Source organism: Dendrobates tinctorius, unplaced genomic scaffold (assembly GCF_039654945.1).
Source record: "Dendrobates tinctorius isolate UK_male_01 unplaced genomic scaffold, ASM3965494v1 ptg000084l, whole genome shotgun sequence".
Taxonomy (NCBI): domain Eukaryota; kingdom Metazoa; phylum Chordata; class Amphibia; order Anura; family Dendrobatidae; genus Dendrobates; species Dendrobates tinctorius.
In genome coordinates, this window is record NW_027361752.1 from 244129 (window position 1) to 270461 (window position 26333).

At 42.4% G+C, this 26333-nt stretch overlaps 3 protein-coding genes across 4 annotated transcripts in view; 1 reads left to right on the forward strand and 2 right to left on the reverse strand.

The window, feature by feature from the left end:
- Nucleotides 1-26333, forward strand: part of CMSS1 (cms1 ribosomal small subunit homolog) — a 390654-nt gene that overhangs the window by 203818 nt on the left and 160503 nt on the right. The window lies entirely within an intron of this gene.
- The window catches only part of FILIP1L (filamin A interacting protein 1 like), a 319236-nt gene that overhangs the window by 187245 nt on the left and 105658 nt on the right, over nt 1-26333 (reverse strand). The window lies entirely within an intron of this gene.
- Nucleotides 6097-24979, reverse strand: LOC141097509 (microtubule-associated serine/threonine-protein kinase 3-like). The gene is made up of 5 exons (XM_073584733.1): nt 23880-24979; nt 19524-19593; nt 9569-9840; nt 6411-6441; nt 6097-6298 (listed from the first exon to the last, which is right to left on the reverse strand). The coding sequence occupies exons 1-5, from the start codon at nt 24961-24963 to the stop codon at nt 6097-6099; spliced, it is 1659 nt and encodes a 552-aa protein (XP_073440834.1). The 5' UTR covers nt 24964-24979.

The following is a 26333-nucleotide window of genomic DNA, read 5'->3' on the forward strand; positions in this document are numbered from 1 at the left end:
TAAAAAGGCATTTATATCCGCACAAAATCCGCAGGAAATCCGCATAATAAACACGCGGATTTTGACCTGTAGATTCTGCCAAGATATTCAGATTCCGTGGAGAATATTCCGCACAGCAATCCGCATCGTTTGCACATACCCTTATATCTTTTTTAACTGACTTCATTGAATGGGTAGAAAAATGCTGCAAAAATGCTGAAAGAAGTGACATCCAGCAGATTTAAATCTGCACCAAATCTGCAAGTCACAAATAAGCAACGTATGCATGAGGCTTCTAGATTCTCAGTCACTTTGGTTATTCACATCAGTTATATAAGTTATGCCGCCTAGAAAAGAAAAAAAGATGCAAATTTTCCCTTCTGCCAATTGGGTATAAACCACTGATCCTCTCTGTGGGCATGGCCATGTTTTGATTGGTCAGCGACAAAGGAGAAAAAGCAAACACCCACGGAGAAGTTCTCTGGTACACACCCAATTGCTTGAAATTAAAATTTGCAGTATCAATTCTGAAATGGAGGGGCACAGAAAAAAAATGAAAATCTGTTCCAGAACCAGTGAAGCAGCACCAATTGGTGGAGGTTCTCCATTTAAGTTTACAAATCCAGTGTGAGCTCCTCTATAACATAAGTCTGAGCTGTGCCCTGTATTACAAGATATTGTGCTGCTGTACATATGTAGGATCGTGTGCCGACCGGGGGTGGTCCCTTCTCATGCACGAAAAGACTGGAGTCAAACGCAGATACACGTTCAATCAGGTCCACTTTATTGGGTGTCTTCTCCGACATCCATAGCAATATGACAGCTTCTGCGCATTGGCCTGGGTATCTGTCACCTCCTCCTTCTCCTGTTTGCGACGGCCCTCTAGATTCTTTCACTGTGGCTGCCGTTAGGCCCACGGCAACAGCGCTTTCCCTGGTCGAGTCCGTCCGCTACGACACTTACTATCTCTTCGGTGTCCAGCCGTCCAGTACCCCAGGCGTCCTCTGTTTGCAGCTGTCCTGTCAGGGCCACCCCCCCACTGTCTCTGGGACTCTCCCTCCTTTTATTCCCTTTCTCTGGAATTCCCCTTCTCAGTCCCCGTAACTCCAACCACCTTGACTTTGCGTTTCCTAGCTTCAGCTGCTGTTAGGTCTTTTACTCACTGTCTTGTGTCTCCCTCTAGTGGCCAAAACTCAGTACTACACCGTCTCTAATTACTTGCTGTTTTCCCCATACAAATTTACAAGTTATAAACCATTCTACACAGCACATTTTACATTTTATCTTTCTTCCATCAGACAGGTCCACATATCAGTCCACCCTCCTACACATACATATGATAATGCTATAAAGGATGTGTTTAAGAATACCAGTGCATGCTAAGATAGTCAAACAAGACGTTATCCAGGGGCAGAGGCTGCCATCCTTGTTGCAGCTTCTGCTCCTTCCCTGAAACGAGGCGTCATCAGTGACCTCTGTTCCTGGGGCTGGGCTAGTCCCTGCTCTACTGAGCATGTTTCGGTTGTCAGTTCTGGTGGATACTCAGTAAATTGCTTTCACTGTGCAACTTTCACAATGACCATGCGCTCTCTCGCCGGCAACAGAGCGCACTGTCAGTGTTGTAAGAGGCTTAACCAGTGTGCAGAGACCAGTGCCACCCCCACAAGTGACGTCACTTGCTGGCGCAGTGCTGATAAACTGGAATTCTCAAATGAGCATCTTCAAATGAAACCTCGTCAAAAAAGGAAGAAGTAAAAAAAATAAAATAAAGCCGTGTAGGTAGGAATGGATTGGGAATTTTAATTGAAGTATATTAGAAAATAGATTAGATTATGGCATATAGGGATTAAAAAAATGAAAGTTCATTTGTGTTTCGGACCTCCCCTTTAAGAATTAAAATTATCTTACTGAACAGCTCTCAAATAATCCTTGAACTTTTTATGTGCAAACAAGAATCTTATTCTCTACACAATGTTACCAAAAATAATTTTCGGAAAGTACAATCTGGACTGTAGCTTTATTCCGTTCTCTGCACACTATTCACCGCTATCAGTTTAAAACGCAGAAGTCCTCACATATTTTTCTTGTCAACGCAGATTACAATATTTTTTCACATCCCACTCACCCCATGCACACGCCAGTGCCAACAGTTAAAATCATATATTTTTCAGATTAAACCATCTATTACTGATAGATAATGACAGAGCAGGAGCAGAAGGCACCAGTTAGTCTGCATTAGCTCATGGATTCTGGATAACTTTGTAGTCGACTATAAGATCTGTGAAATTCTACCTCTGCCTGCTGACTTTTCATCGCTTCGTGCCTGATGAATGGGTCCACTTTACTCACTTTCTGACAGGTCGCTCACAAGCTGCCTGTTGCTCCCTACGCAGCAGTTTATTTAAAGAGCTCCGTCGTTTTATCCCTTTTTGGAATCTTGGATTACTGGTATAATATCTGATATGATGCAATTTCTGGTAGCCAAAGACGCCTGGATTACGTACAAACCTTCTTGACGTTTTCTAGGTGATAACCTTTTTCTCCAAATTATTCTTGCATTTTCACTTGTCTGTTTTAGATTTCACCTCCTATAGCTATAAGCCTCATTTGTGTGATACATGTACTGCAATTCGCATTTTTTATGTGTTTTTTTGCATTCTCTACAGTTTTATGAATCAATCCTGAATGTAGTTTTTAATGGGAAGGTTTATTATTGATGGCCTATCCTTGGATTATTGGGAATCATGAACTCTCGAAACCCCATCCACCAACACAATGTAGCTGTCCCATGAATTATTCACACAGGCTCATCAATATAGTCAGTATCACCTGGGGCTTTTACTCATCCCATTTTTTCCAGCTTGGATCTATGGCCTGTGTTTCAGTGCTAATCTATACAGATAAGCCACAAGAGGAGGTGATGCTCACAGGATCTCTACAGCTTCTTCATTGTGCTCAGCATGGATGGCCATGGAGGTTGGGCCACCACCCATCAAGAATTATTGTCCTATGGTTTGTAAAGGTGAAAATATAGAGCTCTCCATAGATAGGTACTCGAAGCTCGGAACCTCACCACTGTCCTGGTGCACCTTGGAAATCCAAAGAATGGTCCGGCTCAACTCATCTGTATTAAAAATTTCTTCAATGTTTTATTCCAAAATATTTAAAGGGATTATCTACTACTAGGACAACCCCTTCTCACTCGGAATGTTTGCCCCCATGAAAATAATAACACCTATACTTGCCTCTCGTTCCAGTGGTATCAGCCCTCATGTTCCCGGGGCACACGTCAGATTATGTCATGTGAGCCCTGCACCCAATCAGTGCCTCTCCTTCGGACGTATAAGTAATCAACAGGAGGCGAAAGCTGCGGCTGGCCGCTCACTTCCTCTTGATTACTTATACATCCGAAGGAGGGGACAGTGACGCCAGCGCTGATTGGGTGCAGGGCTCGCGTGACATAACCTCATGTGAGGCCTGGGAACGTGAGTGCCGATACCACTGGAATGGGAGGTAGAATCATAGAATGGTAGAGTTGGAAGGGACCTCCTGGGTCATCTGGTCCAACCCCCTGCTCAAAGCAGAATTCACTAAATCATCCAGCCTCTGTTTGAAGACTTCCATGGAAGGAGAACTCACCAGCACCCATGGCAGCCTGTTCCACTCATTGATCACCCTCACTGTCAAAAAGTTTTTTTTTCTAATATCTAATCTGTCTCCTCCCATTCAGTTTCATCCCATTGCTTCTAGTCTTTCCTTGTGCAAATGAGAATAAAGATGATCCTTCTACAATGTGACAGCCGTTGAGATATATGTAGACAGCTATTAAGTCTCCTCTCAGTCTTCTCTTTTGCAAGCTAAACATTCACAAATCCTACAACCTTTCCTCATAGGACATGGTTTGCAGACCGGTCACCATTCTGGTCGCTCTTTTCTGAACTTGCTCCAGTTTGTTGATGTCTTTTTTAAAATGTGGCGCCCAAAACTGGACACAGTATTCCAGATGAGGTCTGACCAAAGAGGAGTAGAGGGCAATAATGACTTCACGTCATCTAGACTGTCCTGGGGTCACCACTGTATTTCTTTATAGACCCTGGTAAGCTCTTGCCTTGTTATTTATTTGCTACCTTGCGTTATTTCTTTGTTATTTAAATGGTGACTCTTGCCTGTCTGTACACTCCGGGAGTATATGTTACTACTATGAACTACACTCACTGGCCACTTTATTAGGTACACCTGTCCAACTGTGTGTTAAGACTTCATTTCTAATCAGCCAATCACATGGCGGCAACTCAGTGCATTTAGGCATGTAGACATGGTCAAGACAATCTCCTGCAGTTCAAACCGAGCATCAGTATGGGGAAGAAAGGTGATTTGAGTGCCTTTGAACGTGGCATGATTGTTGGTGCCAGAAGGGCTGGTCTGAGAATTTCAGAAACTGCTGATCTACTGGGATTTTCACGCACAACCATCTCTAGGGTTTACAGAGAATGGTCCGAAAAAGAAAAAAAATCCAGTGAGCGGCAGTTCTGTGGCCGGAAATGCCATGTTGATGCCAGAGGTCAGAGGAGAATGGGCAGACTGGTTCGAGCTGATAGAAAGGCAACAGTGACTCAAATTGCCACCCGTTACAACCAAGGTAGGCAGAAGAGCATCTCTGAATGCACAGTGCGTCAAACTTTGAGGCAGATGGGCTACAGCAGCAGAAGACCACACTGGGTACCACTCCTCTCAGCTAAGAACAGGAAACTGAGGCTACAATTTGCACAAGCTCATCGAAATTGGACAGTAGAAGATTGGAAAAACGTTGCCTGGTCTGATGAGTCTCGATTTCTGCTGCGACATTCGGATGGTAGGGTCAGAATTTGGTGTAAACAACATGAAAGCATGGATCCATCCTGCCTTGTATCAACGGTTCAGGCTGGTGGTGGTGGTGTCATGGTGTGGGGAATTTTTTCTGGGCACTCTTTGGGCCCCTTGGTACCAATTGAGCATCGTTACAACGCCACAGCCTACCTGTGTATTGTTGCTGACCATGTCCATCCCTTTATGACCACAATGTACCCAACATCTGATGGCTACTTTCAGCAGGATAATGCGCCATGTCATAAAGCTCGAATCATCTCAGATTGGTTTCTTGAACATGACAATGAGTTTACTGTACTCAAATGGCCTCCTCAGTCACCAGATCTCAATCCAATAGAGCATCTTTGGGATGTGGTGGAACGGGAGATTCGCATCAGGGATGTGCAGCCGACAAATCTGCGCCAACTGTGTGATGCCATCATGTCAATATGGTCCAAAATCTCTGAGGAATGCTTCCAGCACCTTGTTGAATCTCTGCCACGAAGAATTGAGGCAGTTCTGAAGGCAAAAGGGGGTCCAACCCCTTACTAGCATGGTGTACCTAATAAAGTGGCCAGTGAGTGTATGTCTTTTTATTGTCTGTCGATATGCAATAAAATTTATATTGTTTTTTACTAAATTATCACCGGGTACTCCTTTCTCTTCTGATTTTCTATATTTCTAGGAGTGCAGGGGTTTCTATTTTCATGGGCCAAACATTGAGAGTGAGAAGGGGTCGTCCTAGTAGTGGAAAACCCCTTCAACAGGTACAACAAATCCATGAAAAAATTCATACCACCAAACGTTTGACATCAAGAGCCCTTACTCATGGTGTAAGTCCTATATTAAGAATCGGACACCAGTGTTAAAATTTAACATCCCTTAAACATCCATTTGCAGTACACTGTATTTTCACATGAAGGGAAGGGTTCAGACCTGACATCAAACTTACTTTAGACTTTTGAAGTCAATTTTACTCCAGTAAGATTTTTTTTTTTTAATGGTGGCTAGGCAAGTTAGATGACAGCTGCAGATGTTTAGCCACATTGACTACTCTGGATTTCAGCTCACATGATCTTCCATTCTTAAGAAAATGATCCTTGCAGAAGTTTCGAAGCATGATCGAAATTTGATGTTACAGTAACAGGCCTCAATGAATATCATAGTCGAAGGGTAATGGTTGGCACTCCGTGTGGAGTGCACAGTGGTAGGATCCATATCCTGACTGTAATATGCCAAAGACCACTGCTCTTTCTAGTTACAAAGAGCAGGTCATTTATCGATAGGTCGCATTTCATGTTTAAGGATATCGTGCTTTACAACATGTTTCAGACTCCCCAGACATTGATCACGGCCTGTTATAAACAGTGCGGTGACTGCTTCATGGAGAGGCTGGCAGAAATCTCTATTATTCTCTCTGTTGTGCATCCACATAAGTCCGTGAAATAGTGACCATATTGTACCATGAAGTAACCTTGAACATGACATCAGCACTCATCAATTAATGATATTACCTTCTCTGCAACAAAGGAGTTGCGTTGTTTTTTTAATGCTATCCCTAAGTATCATATATAGTACTGGTTTACTTGGTGGAGAATGCCTTCTCAGACTCCAAAGCTGCAATGCAAAAACTAAATAGTAAAAAATGTGATAAAAACGTCAGTAACCTGATACCTAATAAGTGTAGAAAATCTGCAACATCAAAAGGTCATTGTGGGAACATAGCCTTAGAATGCTATAAAAATAATGCTAATAGTTTATTTTTTATCAAGTAGAAATATAAATCAATATTTGTTGTGACTATTCTTTGCCTTCAAAACAGCATCAAAGCATAATTTCTTCTAGATAAAATAGCACACAGTTTTTGAAGAAACTCAGCAGGGAGGTTGTTCTAAACATCTTGGAGAATTGACTCCAACTTTTCTGTGGATGTCGCTTACGCAAATTCTTCTGTCTCTTCATGTAATCCCATACAGACTTGATGTTGAGATCAAGGATCTTTGGAAGCCTCCATATCATCACTTCCAGGAGTCCTTGACCTTCTTTATACTGATGGACAAGTTTCTGCCTGATTTTTCTCAGCATTGAGGACATCATTAATCCTGATCAAAACCCTAACTCCGTTTGCTGAATTGCAGCCCCAAACATATAAGGAGCTTCCACCATGCTCCACTGTTGCCTGCAGACCGTTTTAATTGTCGTCTTTCCAGCCCTTTGCACCCCAGTTCCAATGTTATCATGTATAGTTAAGCCACTTAGCCTTGTTTCCATGTCGAAAGTATGGTTTTTGGCTTCAATTCTTCCTTTAAGACTGCTTCTGACCAAACTTTTACGAACAGCAGATGGGTGTAGCTGGTATAGGTCCCACTGGTTGCTTCCAGTTATGAACTGATCGCACTGATGGACATCTTTTGATTTCAAAGGGACATACGCATGATGCGTCTTTCATCTGCTGCACTGTTTCCTTTGCAGGCACTGAATCCATTGTCCTCAATGTTTCCCATTTCTTGGTGTCCTCAATGCTCAGAAATACAGGCAAATACTTAGCCATCATGCATGACCATCAGGAAGACATCTGATGATCTTCAAATTTAGTCCATAGCTGGACTATTATCCCAGACACAGCCAGTGTCATTAAAAACTGTCTTCAACGTAAAGAAGAACACCGAGTCGTGGAAGTGGTGATATGGCCCACAGAGAGTCTTGATCTCAACGTCATCAAATATCTGGGAGACAGAAGGATTTGCATAAAGGTACTGTCACACTTAGCGATGCACCAGCAATCCCGACCAGCGATATGACGCGGTCAGGATCGCTGGTGCATCGCTAAGTGGTCGCTAGTGAGCTGCCACACAGGCAGATCTCACCAGCGACATAGCAGGGGTCGGCGGTCGCTGACGTCCTCCCGCCCGCGTCCACGCGTCGCTCGTCGGCGCCACAGGAAGCCCAGCAGGAAGCTGACAGCGAGAAACAGCCCAGGACGTTCTCGCGCGATCAGCGATAACCAGCGGGGGAGCGGTCGGAGGTAAGTATCAGACATAGCGATACCGCTAGCAATATCGCTATAACGTCACAAAAAACAGTGACGTTATAGCGATATTGCTAGCGATATCGCTTAGTGTGACAGGCCCTTTAGCCTACGTCCACAGAAGATCTGTGGTTAGATTTCAAAGATGTTTTAATAAATGCTCTGCTGGGTTCTTTTACAAATTATGTTCAGGTGTACCTAGAAGAACTGATGTTTTGAATGCAAAGGATGATGACACCAAATATTGATTTGTTTTAAAATTCTCTTCTTAAACAATACAAATAAATTATCACTTCTATTTTCTAAAGAATTCTTACATTTTTTGCAAACCTCCCAAAAACTTCTGCACAGCACTTTGTGTGTTTTTTATTTTCTTATTTTTTAAGCTAGATAAAATGCTTACTGACACTAAATATATCTTTAGTAGCGAAATGTAGAAAAATACATGCTTGACCCAAAGGCAAACATGTCCATGTAAGGATGGAGAATTTGCTAAATGACTGACTTACAAAACATGCTCAGAAGTCTCTGGAGAATTTTCAGCTAGAGCTCAGTGATGTCAGCAGGACCAAGGCAGGATTTCTTGCCTCCTGTCGAGTTTGATATTTGTTGGGTACAAAAACATCAGCAACCAGCTATTTTTATTTTTTTCAAAGTGTATCTTTTAATTGATTATTATGATGGAATTTTTTAAATTCTTAGTATCTTAAATATAACTGCCAGGTAATACATTATATTAAAACATTTAGGGTCCATCACTTAAACATGGGTTGCATAATAATAAATAATTTTTATTTCTATAGTGCCAACATATTCCACATCGCTTTACAATCCATGCAGATTTGTTGTGGAATGGTAAAATCTGAAGTCACATACTACGGATTTAAAGCTTTCAGGTTAAGTTGGAATAACAAGTTTTTAATTTTTGCTGCACGACAAATGCAGCATCTTACAGTTCCAGCAAAGTGGATGGAATTAATAGAAATATCCTGCCCACTGTGCTTTTTTTTCCCATGTAGTCCGCACATGATTGTATCAATTAAGTTTTGGTAAGCAAAATGCCAGGAGGTATCAAAAACAAAGCAGCTTAACTTAAAACATGGCATGGCATACCAAAAAATCGCACCATCAAAAATGGGATAAAAAGGATGTAAAAAAATGCATTGAGAAAGACACAAGTACGGTAACCTAATTTAGCCAATAGTTGAAGAAAATCTGCAAAATCAGAAACTCACTAAATACTTACTATTGGAATGTAGCCTCATGTTGATTTTTTGTGTTTTATACACTGTGTGAATCATATTCAGTAAAATATTATCCACACATATTATGGTATTGTAATGTACAAATCTAGACAGAACATCCACAGCACATCTGCCTTAGGCTATGTCTCCACAGGGCGTAATACCTACCCTTTGGATACAGCGAATACCCCGCTCCGCCCAAAGCGCCGCCCCCTGTTGTACGTGCAGTGATTCCGGATGTGTTCATTAAACACATCCGGAATCACCGCATCGTATCCATAGACTGGGTTATTTATCTTGCGGAGACAGAGCATCTCCACAAGATAAATAGACATGCCGCGGTCTTGAAAGACACGCCGAATGTCCGGTTACGACGGGCCGCCGGATGCAGCCCTGCACGTGTAGGATTCAGCCAGGGCCCTGGTGTCCTGGGCTCTTCCCACAGAAAAATTGTCAGCTTCTGCCAGCGTACCTGTGTGAGGTTCTGCTTCACCATCAGGGATTCCACTACGGTGTTGCACAGCTTCTTTACACTCAGTTTCGGTGCATAGGGTGGAAAGAATGGACACAGAAGCCGGTTCAGATGCCAAACAAACAACTTTATTTTTCTCTTCAACGGTCCCGGGCACATCAGTAACATTACAGTCCCTACAGTATTCCTCCTGCACTTTCCCTTTCCCTAATTCTTTGTCCTCACGCACATCACAGGGTAGTAGCGCCCTAGATGGTACTGCAGCTTCAATTCTGTAAGACCTCAAGACATAGGGGATTTCGCTTATCTGTTTCACCCCGGACTTACTGGCTTCTGCCCTAGTTAAGATCTGCCATATTATGAATATTCTGCGCCCTGCACGACTCTTGGGCCACGTAATTCTCCCCTCCACTTGCTGCTGTAATAAACTGGAACTCCCGGGGTGCTCCGGTCTCATCCAGCACCCGTCTGTGCCCGTGCTCTTTTTCTTCTTTTTAAGAATGTTACATCGCTGCTATGTCATCCTGGGGCTAGAGCCCTTGTGGACACTTCGGGCGTGCTCGCCTTTCTAACTGTTCCTACATCCTACACTTTTTTCAGAGAATATGAATGATAACACCAAATCTTTATCTCCACTCATGGTTAGTGGTTGGGTGAAGCCATTTATTGACAAACTACTGTGTTTTCTCTTTTTAAATCATAATGACAACCTAAAATATCCAAATGACCCTGACCAAAAGTTTACATACCCCAGTTCTTAATACCATGTATTACCCCCTCTAACATCAATGACAACTTAAAGTCTTTTGTGGTAGTTGTGAATGAGGTGCTTTATTTTCTCAGATGGTAAAGCTGCCCACTCTTCTTGGCAAAAAGCCTCCAGCTCCTTTAAATTTCCGGGGCTGTCTAGCATGAACTGCGCGCTTGAGATCTCCCCAGAGTGGCTCAATGATATTGTGGTCAGGAGACTGAGATGGCCACTCCAGAACATTCACTTTGTTCTGCTATAGCCAATGAAAGGTCGACTTGGCCTTTCATTAGATACAGTAGCAATGATGTTCCTTTCATCATAGGCTTTGTTAACCTCTATCCAAATGTAATGTTTATGGTTGAGGCCAAAAAGTTCAGTTTTGATCTCATCACTCCAAATTACCTTGTTCCAGAAGTTTTGAGGCTTGTTCCTGTGCTGTTTTGTGTATTGTAGATGAGATATTTTGTGGCATTTGTACAGTAATGGCTTTATTCTGGTGACTCAACCATGCAGCCCACTTTTCTTCCTTATTGTGCATTTTGAAACAGCCACACCGCTACTTTTCAGAGAGTCCAGTATTTCAGCTGATGTTATTTGTGGGTTTTTCTTTGCATCCCGAACAATTTTCCTGGCAGTTCTGGACAAACTTTTTGTTGGTTTACCTGACCGCGGTTTTGTTTTTACAGAGTCCCTGATTTTCCATTTGTTAATCACAGTTTGAACACTGCTGATTGGCATTGTCAATTCTTTGGATATCTTTTTGTATCTCTTTCCTGTTTTATACAGTTTGACTATCTTTTCCCGTAGATCTGTTGACAATTCTTTTGCTTTCCCCATGACTCCCAATCCAGAAATGTCATTGGCTGGATGAAAGATGCAAGAGTCTGTCTGGATCCCAAAAACTCACTCAGCTTTTATGCACACACACTGATTACAAGCAAACAGGTCACAGGTGAGGATGTTACCTTTAGTAGCCATTCAAACCCATCATGCCAAAATCACCAGGGTATGTGAAGTTTTGATCAGAGTAATTTGGATGTTTTGGGTTGTCATTATGATTTAAAAAGAGAAAACACAGTAGTTTGACAATAAATGGCTTCACCCAACCACTAACCATGAGTGGAGAAAAAGTGTTGGTGTTATCTTTCATATTCCCTGAAAAAGGCCAAAAAAGCAAAAATTCTGCCGGGGTATGTAACTTTTGAGCACAACTGTATCAATGCATCATTTTGCTCAGCTTCCTATGACCTGTATGCCTATATAAACCGCGCTAGGAGGGTTGATCCTATTGACAGATTCCCTTTAATGTTTCAGCAAGCTATATATCGATATTAGATCTAATTCACTCAGGAATGTGGTGTCCAATTTTTAAATTGTTGGTTTGTTTTAATTTTCTTTAAAAAATATATTTTCTTTCTCCGTGGTGGTTGTTTTCATGGGTGTAAGAACAATATAGGAGAGGAACTGCAGCTGCATCCCCCTCACCCCCCTACACTGTTTTAGGGTACGTTCACATGCTGCGGATTCTGCTGAGGATTGATCAGCGCAGATTTAGCAAAATCCGCAGGTAACTCCGCAGGTAAAAAGACCTGCGGTTTATCTGCGGATTAGCCTGTGGTTTTGCTCTGCGGTTTATAACCTCTACAATGGAGGAGATGGTAAACCACAGTGGAATCCGCAGAAAGAATTGACATGTCAATTCTTTCTGCAGATTAGAAACCGCAGCAAATCCGGTTTCCATTTCACATAGGATATTATGATACAGTACAAACTGCTATGGAAAACCGCTGCGGATCCGCAGCAGAATCAGCAGCATGTGCACACACCATTATAGTAGGCAGATATGAAATATCGATCTGTACAAAGGACGGACATGTCGTTATATAATTATTTTTATATAATCTTATACAATTGTTATATCTTCTATTCTGTTGTATGTATAATATATATCGTTGTCTATTACAATGTAAAATATGTCCTGGAAACGCCAAAATCCTGGAATGATAACCAGCTGTGGTGGATCCCACAAAGTTTTCCAAACTTTCCATTTAATATTTGCTTATATTTCACATCACTGTTTACAGCTTTTATGATCTCGCTTTTCATATTCACTTTCCTAATTGAAGCATTCTGCTCTTTCTTTTACATAGCGATATTTGCTAAGTAAATAAATGCCGTTTCCGTTATTGCTGTGGCCGTCTACGATTATGTTTTGCCTACACGCCACTTCTGAAGGTGACTTTGCCAGGACTGAACAATAATGTTTATTTTGCTCCCTGCAGAGCAAGCGGTGGTCCTTTCTAAACTCCCGTCTTGACGCTACACAGAAATGTATAGATTTTTATTATTTATGACCCAGCTTTGCATGTCACAGGCGGACTTCTGTCGTTTGTAAGGCTGTGAGCCCGTAGAAATGAACGCAGGGCCTTGACTCCATGCACATTAGGCTTATGGTGCAAAAAGTCATTATATTTTTACGTGGAAAATGGGCCTCCATATTTTAGGATGGATAGCTTGAGTCTACTGACAAGATGTAGAACTTAGTGCAGTTTAAGAAAAATTAAGGGTAGGAAGCCTCTCTATTTCCAGAGTATTACATTGGCATTTTGATTGACATGACGTAGTGGCCAGCACTAGACTTGAGCGAATATGTTCGGAATCGGTCGCCGAATCATATTCGTGCCGAATTTATATTTGATGATCATTTTCGAACATATTTCTTAATTTCTACTCCCATTGACTTCAGTGACGTTCGGCGAAATATTGCAAAAACAATATTCGCAGCCGATCGTAATCGGAACCGAATTTTGAAAAATGTGCTCAACTCTATCCCGCACTTTTAAATGGAACCTGCCACCCGGTAAGAAGAGGCCAGTTTGTGATCTTATTTTATTCCCTATGCTCCCCCGAGTATTCCATTCTAGTTGAAGTTGCCTACGATAAAAATTACAGACCTTTCCATTCTTTGTAGGTGGGAAAAGATGCCAAATCAGCAGTGTATCAAATACTTGTTTTCCCTACTATATTTTAATGTGCCGCGTAAGCTGGATTTTTGGATGCAAGTTCTTAATCATAGACCAAAGAGGGATGTTGCTTGAATTATGATAAGTGGGAATAAGCAATGTACAAGAAATAGTATCCGTATAGCTGGGAAGGTATTATTTTTTGTGAAGGTTTGATCTTGAGGAAGATGAATAGATACAACCATTAGCCTGACCGACCATTAAAGGTGTTTGAGGACTTTCCTGTCTCCTTCATAACATTATGTCAGAAGGAAAGCAGGACCTGGCATGTTAGATTTCGATATGCCCAATTCTTTGTTCTCACAGGAGATTAATCATCAACTGAGGTTTCTGACAACAGTTTATTCCCCTCTCCCCACTAAGTACACACAGTGTCCATATGTTTTGGGGGAAGTCTAAGGGAATAGCGCTCTTCCAAAGGCTTTCTAAGGACATATTCATACAAGGTTTTTTGTTTGTTTGTTTTTTCAGGCAGACCAAGCGGTGGTCTGTGACAAAAACCACCTGAAAAAGCTTCTTCTCACCCCACTAAGTACTCACAATATGTCCATATGTTTGGTGGAAGTCTAAGGGAACAGCGCTCTACCAAAGGCTATCTAAGGGCATGTTCATACATTTTTTTTTCAGGCAAACTTAGAGCTGGTCCACGTCAAAAACCACCTGAAAAAGCTCAAAAGAATCATCCTTTTTATTTAAATGTAAAAATGACTTGTCATTCATATATTCAGGCTTTTGAGCGTCTTTTAACTGCTTCTGGTTTCCGCAAACTCCACCGAGCGGTTAAAAGTTCTTCAGGCATTTTCCTACTTGTAATACACTCCATACTTTACAATAGGGGTCAATAAAAAGGCAAAAAAACTGTCTTAAGACTGTTTTTCTTCTGTAGCATTTTGTGAACATTTTTGCCTAAAAAATATATTGTATTTTACTCATCGCTCAATGCACTTAAAAAATGCTTGGAAATCACCACAGAAAAATTCTCAAAAAACTCCCCAAAAACTGCTAAAGGGAATCTTAACAGCCCTCCTAAGCCATCTATAGGCCCGCAAGTCATTGAAAGTTGAATAAAATTATACCTTTTCATCTGCGATCCGATGTCTTATTCAGGAGAAATCTACTTTTTTCACAATATGTAAATGAGCTGTTAAGATCTATGGGTCGGACATAGATGTCTCTGAGAATCTGCCTCCAGAGATTATTGTGAATGAAAGCGCATTACCAATGCGAGACATGTAATGACTGACAGTCGGCACCCCTCATATACATGTCTTACACTACTACCACTTCCTTCTATATAAAGTGATCTCTGGAGGCAGATTCTCAGGGAGATCTATGTCCGGCCCATAGATCTTAACAGCTCATTTACGTATTAAGAAAAATGTGGATTTCTCTGGGATAACACATCTGATAGCAGATATTAAGGCATCACTTTATTCAGCTTCCTATGACCTACATGCCCATATAGACGGCTTAGAGGTAGTTGATCCTACTGACAGATTCCCTTTAAGAAAATGTCAACCAAAAATATTTTCAAACTGCTTCAGAAAGTGCCCAAAAAATTGTGTGCATTCCATAAGTGAACCAAACCCCAACCCTAAACACATCAATAAAAGAAATGATTTACATGAGGAGTTAAGAAGAGTCTACACCTACTTTCCCTCTTTACAGTTTTGAGCTGTTATAATAGTACAGGTGACAGGTGTTTCATCCATGATGAGTCTTGATAAAATCTAGACATGACTTAACTCTTTAAAAGGGGTTATTACACAAACTCCTTGTGACCTTCTAATGACCTTTATAATGAAACCCAGCCATGCCTTCACATAACACTTTTGGAAATTGATTAGATTTGACAAGCTTTTCTTAATTTTAGGATTTTAAGGATCTACGATTAATATAATGGGAACAACCCTGGTTCATCTGATTCAGATCTAACAGTTCTCTGAATGTTCAACTCTATATAACCCCGCTCACACCACTGACAGATTTCTGTGTACACTGTGCATAGGCAGAAAGCTAACAATCACTTTTGGGTGTGTGGTTAGACAGAGCTCATGATATTGGAGGACTACCTGGCAGCAAATTTACTAGTCCTCTAATGATCTGCTGATAAAAGCAGGAATTTTATGAAAACTACAGCAAGCAGCCCAGTAAGTGACACATCACTGGATTCAAGGTCTCTGCCCCTACGTTATGCTGTTCTGAGATTATTTGGTAAAAACCTGGTGACAGATTCCCTCTAAGTGGAATGACATATGCAGCTACACCAGGAGGTGACGGCACATCAGACCCTTAGAAGTGCATGTACAAGGTCCACACCTCTTGTGTTGCTTCGCTCCGCTTGTGCTGCTCCGCTTCGCTGCCATGTAATCGTAAAGGAACATGTTTAAACTATTATGTTATTGAAGGTTTATTTTTAGGCCTCAATCTTGGACAGTGTGCACATTCTTATATGATATGTCACTGACTGTTTCATATTATCTTACAATATTTATTGATTCCAAATGGATTATGTCACCCAATCCTGGGACGTATTATCTGGAAGAATTTCCGATGTTAAGAGTTGATCTTTGACATCACAGAGCGTCCCGTCAGCCCGACAAGCAGGAAATTAGCCACACCAGATTTATTAATATCACATGTGGTGCATATTATGCCCCGCGAGGCAGCGTGTAGAGACTCTTCTTCTATCCCTGTGAACGTCTTCGAAGTCCTTCATGGAGGACAAGCTGCAGTATATGAGCAAAAGTATAGGGGCACCGCTCTGAACCCCTCGCCTCCGCTTTGAACCCGTCTACTCCGCGGCTGACCTTCGTTTTCATGTTGCATTTTTACTACCCTTCTTTTTTTTTTTTTTTTTTTAGCCCTATCATCTGCCAACACCGCCATCAGGGGTTTATCTACAGCATTCTGTAATGCTGTAGATAAGCCCCCGATGTAACCTGAAAGATAAGAAAAACATGTTATACTCACCGGGGGGCGGAGTCGGGTGTGGTGGGTGTCGCAGTCCGGTGCCTCCCATCTTCATACGATGATGTCCTCCTCCTTGCTTCTCCCTCAGCTCCTGCGCATGCGTACTGCTCTGCCCTGTTGAGGGCAGAGTAAAGTACTGCAGTGCGCAGGCGCCGGGAAAGGTCAGAGAGGTCTGGCTCCTGCGCACTGCAGTACTCTGCTCTGCTCTCAACAGGGCAGATAAAGTACGCATGAGCCGAGGAAGAAGCATGGAGGAGGACATCATCATATTAAGATGGGAGGCGCCGGACCAGACCGCGACACCCATTGGACCGAACCGAATGCCGGGGTGAGTATAATCTAACTCTTTTTTCTTATCTTTCAGGTTTTATCAGGGGCTTATCTACAGCATTACAGAATGCTGTAGATAAGCCCCTGATGGCGGTGCCGGCAGCTGATAGTCCAAAAATGGGGTGACAGATTCCCTTTAATATACATACGACGTTTTGATCCAGTTTTATTGCACTTTTTTTAGGGAATTTGTAGTGACCAAAAACCTACAATTTTGGCATGTTGACAGATGCGTTTAATACATAACATGTGTTAATTAATTTTATATTTTGACGGACCAGACTTTTACACACATGGCAAGAACAACTATGTTTGTTTTTTTTTAATGTAGGGATAGGAAGAATTTATATATATATATATATATATATATATATATATATATATATATATATATTTTAGGAAGAATTTTTTTATATATTTTATTTTTTTATGCTTTTTATAATTATTTTTTGGGGGTTCTCCTAGGACTGCATAAACTGCAATAGCAAAGTAAAGCGATATGTAGTGAAAATCAAGGAAAATCACTAATTGAAGCTTGACCTGCAGCTGAGCTTCATAGAAGTACCGAGATGGCAGCAGACCGCCAGCTGCTTTCGTAATGTATCGCTGCCCTCTGATCGCACCCATTTTTATGCTGTTGTCAGAGATTGACAGTCATCTAAATAGTTAACAGCAGTGATCAGAGCTTAGCTACGGCCTACCGCATCTACCGCGTGTGAGCCCCCACCACAAAAGGTGACCCCAGCGCTGACATACATATGCATCATTTTTGTGCTATTGTATTAGTGTGCTTTCTAGAACTATTTGTCAAATTAATCACAAAAAGGGCAGTTTTGCATGAAACTGTTGCAGTTTTTTTCCCCTCATTTTACCGTTTTCAATATGGTTTAATGTTGATGCTTCTGTAGACATAGTAGAAACTATGAACTTTAAAAAAAGTTTTCCTTAGACTTTAGCTTTCTGATTTCAGGAAATCCCAAACGGGCCTTGCTGTTTCTCCCCTGTTCCAGCACTGAGTCTCCGCTGCTGCCCTTGTTGTCTGTTATTGCTGTTACTTCTGCAGCACTTAAGTCACGTCAATATCAATGCAGTCAATAACTGAGCTCAGTCGCTCTGCCAAAGTAGACGGCATGAGCCACGAGCTCACAGACTGGCTGAAACGCTGTCGATGTGACATCGGGGGCAGCAGTGAAGACTCCACTCAGGACCCAGGGATGGTGAGTAAAGGACAGTTTTTTTGTTTTGTTTTGATTTTTTAAACAAACTGCAGCCAGGAGTTAGGGGTTTTCTGAAACTGGAAAATCTCTTTAAATGAATGTGTGGCCATCTCTCTGTATAATAGAATCATAGAGTTGGAAGGGACCTCCTGGGCCATCTGGTCCAACCACCTGCTCAAAGCAGGATTCGCTAAATCATCCCAGACAGATGTCTGTCCAGCCTCTGTTTGAAGACTTATATTGAAGGAGAACTCACCACCTCTCGTGGCAGTCTGTTCCACTCATTGATTACTCTGTCAAAAAGTTTTTTCTAATATCTAATCTGTGTCTCCTCCCATTCAGTTTCATCCCATTGCTTCTAGTCTTTCCTTGTGCAAATGACAATAAAGATGATCCTTCTACAATGTGACAGCCCTTGAGATATTTGTAGACAGCTATTAAGTCTCCTCTCAGTCTTCTCTTCTGCAAGCTAAACATTCCCAAATCCTGCAACCTTTCCTCATAAGACAGGGTTTGCAGACCGGTCACCATTCTGGTCGCTCTTCTCTGAACTTGCTCCAGTTTGTTGATGTCTTTTTTAAAATGTGGCGCCCAAAACTGGACACAATATTCCAGATGAGGTCTGACCAAAGAGGAGTAGAGGGAAATAATGACTTCATGTGATCTAGACTGTATGCTTCTGTTAATACATCCTAGAATTGCATTTGCCTTTTTTCTGCTGCATCACATTGTTGACTCATATTCAGTCTGTGATCTATTAGAAATGATTAAAGGGAATCTGTCACCTACCTTTGGTGGGCTATTTAAATGATGTCGGTCCGATGGGCGGTGTTTCCGATCCTTGGCCACCGTCCGCAGTTTTTTCATGAATAGGAGTAGGTGTCTGCCATCTTTTGCGCATGCGCTAAGCATTCTTGGCTCTCGTACGTGTAGTATGCTTTGCCCAACTGCGGGCAAAGCCGAAAAGCCTTACTGCGCATGTGCCGCTTAACTAGGCCCCGGAACACAGCAAAATACTTACGGGGCTTAGTTAACCGGCGCATGCGCAGTCAGGCTTTTCGGCTTTGCCCGCAGTTGGGCAAAGCATACTGCACGTGCGCGAGCCAAGAATGCGTAGCGCACGCTCAAAAGATGGCGGACACCTACTCCTATTCATGAAAGACGGCGGCCAAGGATGGGGAGGCGGCAAAGATCGGAAACACCGCCCATCGGACCGGACCGACCTCATTTAAGTAGCCCGCCAAAAGTAGGTGACAGATTCTCTTTAAGGATCGGCCGAAGGGATCTACATCACTTAAAGCAATAGTAACAATTGCAAAATTCGAGCTGAAAGCGGAGTGATATGGGGCTGCGGTGTAATGTGTATTGCAGCTTATGCTGAGCTGCTGTTTCCTCCGCTGATATTATATTTTCTGTAGTCTCCGCTCATCAGTCGCCATATCAGACGCCATCTGTTTTTGATTGGAACTATGCACAGAAGGAATAAAGAGCCGTCACGGATTTCTCAAATTGTGTTTTGCCGTATATGAGTATGGCAATAACCATGTCGCTTTACCACTGGTTGCATAAAAGTCTACGGGAATTAAATCCCCATGGCATAATTAATTTTGCTGCAGTCTCCAGGAATAAAACGCCAGTGGTTTACTTGATGACATCATTACATGCCATCCCCTGGAATTGATGTAAGAACAGGTGGCCGCTCTATTGGAGGAAGGGGCAGAACATGATAGCCTGAAAATTACAGTATTGTACATTAACAACTTTGTGTATGGCATTACATCATCAACACTTGGGACTCGTTAATGAGGGGAAATATTGCACTTGTTTATGCTGTTATGAGGTGTGTAAGGTGACTGGGACGACCAATTGTAGCATTTAATTAATCGCGTACCAAAGAATCGGCTCCGTGGAGGTAAGTTCCAGCTCTGTGGTGCAGGAACAAACCTGAAGATCATGCACCATATTGTGGTTAGGGAACATGGTCTATTGCACTAGCACGGGATGGGAGCCACAATTTTTCCTACGGGGTCCCCTATTCGCAATAAATACTAAGACACCTAATAAGGCCCCTTTCACATACCTACCGCAATTGTCTTGCACGTCTTCTGTCTTTGGAACACATTCCCAACTTCTTTTTTTTTTTTTTTACCAAGTATCCAATTTTTCCAAAACGTGTCCAATTTTTATCCTAGCCACAGATCAAACTTACCCATGTAAGTGTACGGGTAAGTGAGAACCTTTGGCAACACACTGATGGCATCCTAGTTGCATCCCATTGTTGTCTGTTTTTTGCGGACTTCTGATAGAAGCGTGAGAAACCTCCATCAGTATTTTTATATCTACGAAAAGACCTGGTGAATGGTAATCCCTCAAGATGGCTGGACCATCATCGTAAATACACCATTGTAAGTACACACCTGTACTCTGTGCCTCCCCACCTCATTGTAGATTGTAAGCTCTCACGAGCAGGGGCGGCTTATTTTGCTTTAATTATTGTATTGTTAACGTTGTTACTTATGACTTGTGTTTTGAAACTGTTAAATTGTAAAGCGCTGCAGAGTATGTTGGTGCTATATAAAGATTATTATTATTATTATTAAAGACAGACACCTTGACCAGACACTTATGAGAATCTGATACTGTGCACTAAGTCTTTTTTAATTTGTTACATGTGCAAAAAAAAAAAGGGCGTTTGAAATCGAGTTTTTTTTTTTTTTTTACAACTGTTCTCTTGCTCCTAGTAATATTGTAGTTAAAAATGTTTTTTTTTTATTTATTTATCCTCCAGCCATTGTAAAGTTATTTTATTGCGGTATATTGCTTCCTCATCTCCCAAACACTATGTTGCAGTGCTGTTTCAATGCCCAGCTTCTGCTGCTTTAGAACCTGCTTCTAACTGCTGCTCAGCAAAGATCTGTGCACTATATTCCCATCTCCTCTATTGACTCTCCGCTCGTTTTTCAAAACAAAAGCTGGCTAGGATAGGTGTAACTGCCAAAAGTTGCAAAAGGTTTGCCGAACTATGACATGTGCAAAAAATTTAGAAGGAACATGGCGAAGGGGAAGACCAGCAACCTGATGGATTGATACTATCAAGATAACGGCAAAGAAGACCCTGGTGGACCTTTGTAGGCTTGCCCAAGATCGATCTTCCTACAGATCATTCATCCATCAAGTCGCCATGACTCTAGATCAATCCAAAGGCCGTTCATAATTAATTCCAAAACCCCGATCCCCTATCGCTGCTTACACCATTGTCACTAAGGGTACCGTTACACTTAGCGATGCACCAGCGATCCCGACAACGATATGACGCGGTCAGGATCGCTGGTGCATTGCTAAGTGGTCGCTAGTGAGCTGCCAAACAGGAAGATCTCACCAGCGACATCGCTGGGGTCGGCGGTCGCTACTTACCTGTCAGACGAGGCGATGAAGACGTCCTCTCGCCCGCGTCCACGCGTCGCTCGTCTCCACAGCAGGAAGCTGACGACGAGAAATGGTCCAGGACGTTCTCGATCAGCGATAACCAGCGGGGGAGCCGGTCGGACGTATCAGACATTGCTGCTACGTCACAAAACCAGTGACGTTATAGCGATATCGCTATGTGTAACGGGCCCTTAAGATGCACAATTTGTGTTATATATTAATCCTCCAATTAAATAATTCCGTATTTTTACTGATTGGTGACGGTGATTTATATAATTTGCAACCTGTTCACAGACGGCTGAGAATAGTTTATCTTTCCCGGCTGAGCGGGATAGGCCTTCGCTCCGTGCGAGCTACCATAGAAGCATGAAGGCCGCTTGTAGGGATGGGAACATGTCAGGCGAGTGAAAGGTTTTGCACACTTGAGTAAAAATGAATGCAGGTCGGAGTGTGTGACAATGGGATGTGGTTTCTTCGCTGCCTATAAATCAGACATTCTTGCAGGGTTACATCAGAGGAGCAGAGGCATGATTAATGCAAGCTGGTTGGGGAGAGATGACGTACAGGCTCAGGCAAAGTTTACCTGAGAATTATCTCCCGTACGGTTTAATGTCGGTATGAGTCATGTGCTGAGACTTCACTCTGCTCTGTTCTTAAACATGGCTCCATCACGCTTACCTCATCCCAGACATTCTTCTCTTTAACTCTCTCTCTGCTGGTCGCAGAACTCTTCCCGAACCGATGTGATTGTGAGATATTTCATCTCCTCTTACTCAGCGCTTTGTGGTCTCCCAACCATATGTGTATGATCCCTTATCGGACGTATTAAGAATATTAACAAATCCGTACAATTTATACTCTACGCTCGCAAAAATCTCACTTGCACTTAGAGACAGTAAGGGCTTGTTCACACTTTGCATTTTTTGATGCGTTTTCTTTTCAGACGGAAACCCAACATTTCTTTGTAACATCAAAAGGAGTAAGATTTTTTTTAATATTATTCACACAGTGCAGTTTTCTTTTACTTCTGTCCGTTGACATTTTTTTTTATTTTTGAAACTTCAGCGTGTCAACTCTTTCAGGCCACGTGCACACGTTCAGTATTTGGTCAGTATTTTACCTCAGTATTTGTAAGCCAAAACTAGGAGTGGGTGAAAAATCCAGAAGTGGTGACGGGTTTCTATTAGACTTCTCCTCTGATTGTTCCACTCCTGGTTTTGGCTTATAAATACTGAGGTAAAATACTGAGCGTGTGAACGTGGCCTCGGGGTGTCTACTGCAGTCTCTCTCTGTCTCTCTCTTCCAGAACATGCTGTAAGTTCAAAAACACTCTTGGGAGGACCTGTCAGCAGGCCACAAATGGCCAGTTTTTGCTTTTATTTTATTTCCGCATTTCATTGTCCCTTTTTTTTTTTAAAAAAAATTAAAAATACGACATACAGTCCCAGAGTTTTTTTTATTTTTTTTTATTTTGTGCAACCAATATGAAAAAAATCTTATGATCTTTATCAAGGGGGCATTGCTCATTTGGATAATTTTGCAAAGCAGCCTTGAGAACTGTTCCTATTGTAATCCAATGAGTAATGCCCCCTTGCTAAAGACTTCTACAATTAGCATATTGGGTGCACTAACTAAAAAGGCCCTCACCTCTAGAACCATATGGCAGAAATTTAAAAAGTATAAAGCGGCATTATCTGAAGCAACAGGAATAATATGAAAAACTGGCCAATTTTGACATGGTGACATCCCCCTTTAAGAAATGTTCACTTTCAGAAAACACTGGTTGCTTTGTAATAACAGTGTGGTCAAAATCTTAAATACCTTCTTAAAGGGGAGTTCCATTTTCAGAAAACCACTTTCCCCTAGGCACAGCTTGATGTGCAAAAAAACAAACAAAAAAAATCTTTACTCACCCTCCCCAGGTTCAGCACTGAGTCTCTGCCTCTGCCCTGGTGTTTGTTATTGTCTGCTTCACTGATGTCACATCAAACGCGCAGCAACCAATCATAGAGGGACATGAATTTTTATGAAAATTGTAGTACTCTTTAAAGTGGACATTTTTTTTTTTAATTTTAATGAATATTTTCTTTATTAATAATAGGATAAAATAATAATGGAGGGAGAAAACCAGGAACTGAATCAATAGACGAGATCATAGTCCGATAGACAGCCGGGGTCAGATACCAGGTGATCAGTATGGACACCACGGAGCCTGGTTAGAGGCCATAGATGTCCAGTATGGATACCGCGGAGCCTGGTGACAGAGGCCATACATGTCCAGGTAGAGATGTGACAAAAGGACACAGCTAGATGGTGAAGGTCCTTCTATACTTCTCCAGCAGTGATGGTGGATCTGCTGGACCTCAGGGCGCTGGATGTGGAGGTTTACCGTCTTTTAGATGTCGTAGGGGAGCGGCAACAACATGTAAACACGCGGGCAGCCCTGGATAATCCACGCCGGCATGATGATAAGATCCGGCGGAAGGTGGAACCTCTTCTCTTTTTCTCCTTTTTTACATTTTCTGAGCTTTCTTGCTCTGCATTTGGATTTATTGCAGATTTTCTTTTCTCGATGTCTGATGCTTGGGTACACTCTGGATTGGACTTTGAATTCTCATTGTTCATCATGATGGTAGCGATGGTGCAGAGTTTAGAAAGCCTTTCAGAGGATGATGTAAAATTTTGGAAGTCAGAGTCATTATCCTCACTTGTGTCCTCTTCATTCTCTGAGACCATAAGCATGTCTCTATGAGCGTGATTGATAAAGAGGCTGGTGTCCACATCTGACACAAGATGAGGAATATACATCGGCTTCTGATTTAGAAGATTGTCAAAATCTAATTTTTTCATGAATGGATGATCCTTAATCTCAAATGCTCCACCTGTCCCAAGTCTTTGCTCAGGATTTTTTTTGAGCAGGTCAGTGATGAGGTTCTTAGCCTCACGGGGTGGACAGCGTTTGTAATTCCAAGGTATTTTTCCCATGACAATCATTCTTTTAAGTTCAGGTATGAAATCCGTATCAAATGGCAAAGATCCCACCAGAAATTCATGGAGGATAATCCCCATTGACCACCAGTCAACAGGTCTTCCGTAGTCTTTCATTAGGATGACCTCTGGGGCCATGTAATTCAGGGTACCACAATTCTCAAGGTCCTTGAACTCTCTGGAGATGTCCTTCACTGATTGCTTATAGGTGTTGGTTTTTGGTATCATGACACCAATTTTTGAAAGCCCAAAATCGGCGACTTTAATGTGCCCAGCAGTTGTAATCAGTAGGTTGTACGGTTTCAGGTCTCGGTGCACCACACCATAGCTGTGCAGGTATTCCACAGCAAGAACTGTTTCTGCAAAGTACAGACGGGCCAAGGGGATAGATAAACGGCCCCTGGTGCTTAGAAGGGACCCACAGTCTCCACCTCCAACATACTCCATGACCATACACAGGTGAGATCTAGTAGGGAAGGAGCAGAGCATGGAGACCACAAAGGGACAATCAGCGAAGGTCATGATGTCCCTCTCCAGAAAGGCCGCTTCCACGTGTTTTTCAGTTTCCAGGTTCTTCTTCGCCATTTTCTTCATAGCGAAGATCTGCTGTGAGTATTTGTGCTGCACTAAGTAGACAGCCCCAAAACATCCGCCGCTGATCAGTTTGGATGTCTCGAAGTCGCTCATATGCGGCTTTCTCGCCGGGATCAATGATTCCATCAAGTTAGTGGCAGGCTCGTGGATCTCTGGAATCTCACAGATCACACTCTCAGGATCTGGCAGCTCAGGGGTTTCTGTTGTCAGATCGCTGCTCGGCCCCAGATGACTCGTATTAGGGTCCAGGGATTCCGGGGGAACATTTTCCCTGTCTTTGTCGTCGCCTTCTGGTGTCTCAGTGGCAGGCTCGTGGATCTCCGGGATCTCACAGATCACACTCTCAGGATCCGGCAGCTCAGGGGTTTCTGTGGTCAGATCGCTGCTCGGCCCCGCCTGACTCGTGTTAGGGTGCGGGGATTCCGGGGGGACATTTTCCCCGTCTTTGTACTCGCCTTGTGGTGTCTCCAGGCGTTCCGGGGAGCGGGCCGGACCTTCCAGCACATACAGGACTTTTTCGGCCAGTTCGTTAACAAAAGCCAAATCTCCATCTTGAGATCTTTCTCCAGCCTGCTGTAGTAATGTCCTGATGTTTCGGGTTAAATCCGTCAGATACTCTGAGGTAAGACGGTCTTGGTGGTATTTGGTCAGGCAGTCCTGCACTAGCTCCACCACCAGCCGGTGAGTGAAGCCGAGGACGCCATCGGGTGGTAGAAGCTTAATGTCAGAGCAATGGGTGTAAATAATCTCCAATAATCCTTCTACCTGAAGCTTGTCTAGAAGAAATTCAGCCATAGCGAAAAATTGCAAATGCACTCAGTCACTAGGGAGCCAAAATGGCAGCCAGAATCCTGTGTACACAGCATAAGTAACTGCGAGCGGTGATGTCATAATGGTCGACCATCTGTGATGTCATAATGGCCAACCATCAGTGATGTCATAATGGCCGACCATCTATGATATGATAATGGTCAACCATCAGTGATGTCATAATGGCCGACCATCAGTGATGTCATAATGGCCGACCATCTGTGATGTCATAATGGCCGACCATCAGTGATGTCATAATGGCCGACCATCTGTTTTCAAACATTTTTTTTTTTTAAACCGTCTTTATTGAGTGTAATACAAAGTATACATATAATGTCCAATAACATAACAGAAGAACATTTATGCAATATTATTAACATTAGACGGCATTTTTTCAACTATAACCCCCCGCCCCTCCCCCTCCATTCCCCCGGGCAAACTCCATAACTTCGTAACACAATTTCAATCCTGTCTAACAGGGATATTACTGGCAAGCTGCTCTCTCATATACCAGTTGGTGAGCTGGAAACAACTATGTATCGCCTGGCTTGTGGAAGATGTCTGAGTATTGATAAAAGAGGACCATGTGAAAAAAAAGCGGTCAGTGTCTTTTTCTTTATTAAGTAAGGTCTCTATCCAATCCATTTTGAAGA

Coding starts and splice junctions, on each gene's coding strand:
- LOC141097509 (XM_073584733.1), bottom strand. CDS start 24,963: ATGAGCGACTTCGAGACATCCAAACTGATCAGCGGCGGATGTTTTGGG. Junction 9,841..19,523: donor TCAATTCCAGGGGATGGCAT/GTAATGATGTCA, acceptor GAGGTCTTACAG/AATTGAAGCTGCAGTACCAT. Junction 6,442..9,568: donor TGAAGCAGAACCTCACACAG/GTACGCTGGCAG, acceptor TTTGCATTGCAG/CTTTGGAGTCTGAGAAGGCA.